This window comes from Hipposideros armiger, unplaced genomic scaffold, assembly GCF_001890085.2.
Source record: "Hipposideros armiger isolate ML-2016 unplaced genomic scaffold, ASM189008v1 scaffold_1807, whole genome shotgun sequence".
Classification (NCBI taxonomy): domain Eukaryota; kingdom Metazoa; phylum Chordata; class Mammalia; order Chiroptera; family Hipposideridae; genus Hipposideros; species Hipposideros armiger.
In genome coordinates this window covers 83,946-88,114 of record NW_017733157.1, presented here as the reverse complement: position 1 = coordinate 88,114, position 4,169 = coordinate 83,946, and the positions used below count along the sequence as shown (strand labels likewise).

General features: G+C 39.7%; 2 protein-coding genes across 2 annotated transcripts in view; one reads left to right on the top strand and one right to left on the bottom strand.

Moving 5' to 3' along the window:
- Positions 1-823: 823 nt before the first annotated feature.
- The window catches only part of LOC109378217 (olfactory receptor 2V2-like), a 6,953-nt gene continuing 3,607 nt past the window's right edge, over positions 824-4,169 (top strand). The window contains exons 1-2 of the mRNA XM_019634678.1: positions 824-950; positions 3,882-3,896. Of these exons, the coding sequence (XP_019490223.1) occupies positions 824-950; positions 3,882-3,896 (142 nt within the window). The remainder of the gene's footprint in view (positions 951-3,881; positions 3,897-4,169) is intronic.
- Positions 897-1,919, bottom strand: LOC109378218 (ribosome biogenesis protein NSA2 homolog). Its single transcript, XM_019634679.1, has 2 exons — positions 1,517-1,919; positions 897-1,378 (listed from the first exon to the last, which is right to left on the bottom strand). The coding sequence occupies exons 1-2, from the start codon at positions 1,917-1,919 to the stop codon at positions 999-1,001; spliced, it is 783 nt and encodes a 260-aa protein (XP_019490224.1). The 3' UTR covers positions 897-998.

The window sequence follows — 4,169 nt, the reverse complement described above, 5'->3', positions numbered from 1 at the left end:
CTATTCTTAAAAGGTTTGGACACAAAATTATTGCTTCTCCCCATTGACCCTGATGCTTTCTTTCAATCCCAATATAATTGACTGCAATGACATCCAATTGCAACTTTTTCTTTTGATGTGAGGCAAAAAAGAGCATATATTTTACATGTATTATAAATATAACACAGTGGCTAGCATGATAAAACACTCAGAACATAGAGAAAGATATACACCAAAGAGCAACTCATGCTTCATTCCCTTCCCTCTCTATAAAGCATATAAAGGGTCTCTTGAACTGAATTGTCCACCCCTGTTAGAGATTTAATAAGTCTGTGTGATGTCATAAAAGACTCAATATCATGTGACAAATTCAAGACTTTGCTTGCAGAAAGGTCCTATGACACATAAAATAACCCAGTTTCTACTGTTCTTGGTAAGGATACACACCAGTACAGAGAGATACGTGGACCATTCTAAGAAATAGCAGGAGGGCCAGCTGAGTGGCCCAGTTGGTTAAGAGCTCATTCAAGAGTGCGAGCTCTGAGGAATAGCAGTTCGAGTCCTGGCCCGAGCTGAGCTGCTGCTGAGCTGCTGCTGAGCTGCCAACAGGTGGCAGGATGGCTCAGCTAAAAAAAAAAAAGTAGAAATAGCAGGGCTCCTATTGATGTGTCGTAGAGATATGAAAAAGTGCCCTCTTTATGTCCTGAAGCTTGTGTGGTTGAGGCCTCATGAGTTACAACCAAAAAGCTAACTGAAGATGTGCAATGCAGAGGTCAATGTGAAATGCCAGTCAATCCAATATTATTGTCCATGTTTTCAGGTGACCAGGAACAACAACTGAGCCATGGAGATATGGTTGAATCAATCATCCACAGATGACTTCATCCTCTTGGGTATCTTTTCCCACAGTNCTCTTGACTGCTGTTTGGTAGTACTCAGAAACATCATAGTAAAGGCTGTTTTCTTGATTGGTGCATAGTCTTCAATAATTATAAGGAGTTATTTGTATAAGACTGCTGTCAAACCAGTAAGACTGCATTTATGCATCCATCATTTTCAGGATTGTTGGTAACCTGGGCATATTTTCCCCAAATAACTTTGCCTCCTTGTGTCACAAGGCCCAATTCGCTCACGTTCACCTCAATGACAGTACCTTTGGTAATAACACCCAAAGTTGTATAAAGTGGGGATGAGGGATTCTTCTTTACATCAAGTATTGGCAGGCAAAGGGTGGCTTTCAGTTCAGGATGTGTTACATGTGCCTTCTTGAAACGTAAGCCCATTGGCCTGATGAATCTTTCATATTTAGGTGGTTTTTGAGTAAAGCCATCTCCAACAAAGCAGACTTTAGTAACCATCCTCTTCCACGCTTTCTTCTTTCTCTTTCCTGTTCGAATAACTTTTTTTTTTTTTAGCTGAGCCATTCTGCCACCTTTTGGCAGCTCACTCAGGCTGGACATTGAACCGCTGTTGCTCAGAGCTCAAACTCTTGAGCGAGCTCTTAACCAACTGAGCCACTCGGCCGGCCCTTGAATAACTTTTAATACCTCTGTTTCTCCCTGGGCACGAACTTTGGGCAGAGGGACTTCCCATTTTCCCGCTTTCTCTTTTCGTTTTTGTTTAATCATATTGGAAAGTACTTTAGCTCGGGACTGTCCTTCTGTGTCCAGTAGATATGTAGTTACTACTCCTTGTGGAGTCTTTTCATCATTCTTTTGTTTGGTGTTTCTCTTTTCATGCATCTTGATAGTCTTTTTCATCTGTATTTTCTCAGCATGGCGTTGTTTATGGTATAGCTTAGCTTTGAGACCAATCATCTTTGTTGCCTTCTTTGAACGTTCATGAGCCTCTCGACCTTCCTTTTTTCTTTTTTTCTCATGATAATCCAAACGATAGCTATAGTGCTTACAGTGCAACTCAATATATTCATTTTGTGGCATGGTTATGACCACCCAGACGCCAGGCACAGTCCCCACAGCGTGAAAAGGCTCTCAACTTTCGGGTCTCAGAAAGTTGCGAGCCTTCTTCACGCAACTGGTGACAGGAAAGAGAGACTTTTGAAACGACTGATTTAGATTTCTTGATTTGCTTTTGTGTGTGTAAAATCAGGCCATATCACTGGTTCCCTTTCATACAAGGTATTTAGAAAAAAAATCTTGGCCAACGATCAAGAGAAGCATGTTTTCATTGACATGCTCCAAGTAAATTAATTGGAACTTTTTAAAAAAAGATTTTATTGGGGAATTGGGGGAGGGGAACAGCATTGGGGAATTGGGAAAGGGGAACAGACAAGTTGCTGTCCTTTTGTTCTTCAGTCTAGTTGGGGAGGACGTTGCTTCACTGGCCCATGTTGGTATTATCATTGTGCTTTTCCCGGGTGAGGCAGTTAGTCACCAGGCATTGGACAGCCACTCACAGTGGCTTGCGGCAGTTCACAGCAGCTGCCGGCCACCAGCCAATCACGGTAGCTCATGGCAGCCCACTGCAGCAGGGGCTGCAGCCTACACCATCGCCGGNTTATTTTTAAATTTTTAATTAATAAATAAATTAATTTTATGTATTTATTTTTCAATTATAGTTGACATTCAATATTATATTAGTTTTAGGTATACAGCATAGTGGTTAGACATTTATATAACTTATGAAGTGATCCTCTGATAAGTCTAATACCCACCTGGCACCATACATAGCATTTATAATATTGACTATATCCCCTGTGCTGTACTTTACATCCCCAGGACTATTTTGTAACTGCCAATTTATACTTCTTAATTCTTTCACCTTTTCCACCCAGCCTTTTCCACCTTTTCCAACTCCCCTCCCATCTGGCAACCATCAGTTTGTTCTCTGTTTCTGTTTTGATTGTTCATTTATTTCATTTTTTAGATTCCACATATAAATAAAATCATACAAAATTTGTCTTTCTCTGTCTGATTTATTTCACTTAGTATAATACCTTATAGATTCTTCCATGTTGTTGCATCAATTTTCTTATCTGTAAAAGAAAGTCTATTTTAATAATCACTGTGCCTTCATTGTGGGATCACTTGAGGTCAAATGGAAAATGGATGTGAGTATTGTGAGATACAAAAGTCATACATTATTTTTACTGACTGAGTTTGGCCTGTCACTAGACCAGACAGAGAGCCCTGTCCCTTCACAGCAGATGAAAGATGGCTGACAAACACATCTTTGATTTTTTGTTTTCAAGGCAACTTGAAAATCACAATCTTTCTTATTTGACAAGGTAGCTTTTAAAATTGATTAGAGCCCAGTTTATTTATATCAGTAATCATGGTTTGAGATGAAACATGGATGGTTATAATAGACAGACTCTAAAATGGTCCCCCATTGGTCCCTGTTTTCTGGTGTTCATGCCCTTGTGTGCATCCCTCTCCATGAGTGTGGGTTATATCTGGTGACTCACTTGTAAAAAATAGAATTCATCTGAGCTCATGGGAAGTTACTTTCAATAGTAGGTTATAAGACTGCAGCTGCTATGTAGGGTGTGCTTTTGCTTTCAATCTCTCTTTCATCACTCTCCTTGGGAGAAGTCAACTGCCATGCAGTGAGTCAGCCCTGTGAAGAGAGAGAGGCCTACCAACAACCAATGAGTAACCTTGGAGTAGAGCCTCTTCCTTACCAGCCTTGAAAGGACTGTAGCCAGGCTAACAGCTTCCTGGTAATCTCAAGTGAGACCTAAAACCAGAGGAAACCAATTAAGCTGCACCCACATTGCTGACCCCCAGAAACTGTGAAATAATAAATGTTTCCTATTTCATTTTAAGTTGCTAAATTTTAAAGCTATTTGTTAAACAGCAGTAGATAGCTAACACAAATTTAAGGAAAAACTACTTCACTGCTGTGCATTTACAGAACCATGAAAATGCTTGACAGTGCAGCCCTATATGGAGAAAGGGACAGGTGAAATTAGAAGGAGGCTAATGAGAAAGAAAACAGGGAGAAGTTTTAAAAAACTGAAAAAAAAAGGTCTTTGATGGTGAAGACAATATAACTGGCTCAGAGTGTGAGGACAAAGATGAAGGCATTGTGGTCAGAATATGTAATGTTTTCCACTCAGTTGTTTATAATTATTCATTCTTTTATTTGCCCTGGTTTCAGATATTGTCACTATCTTCAAGGGAGTTTTGTCTTGCTTAATATGCATGATTTAGATTTCTTTTTTTTTT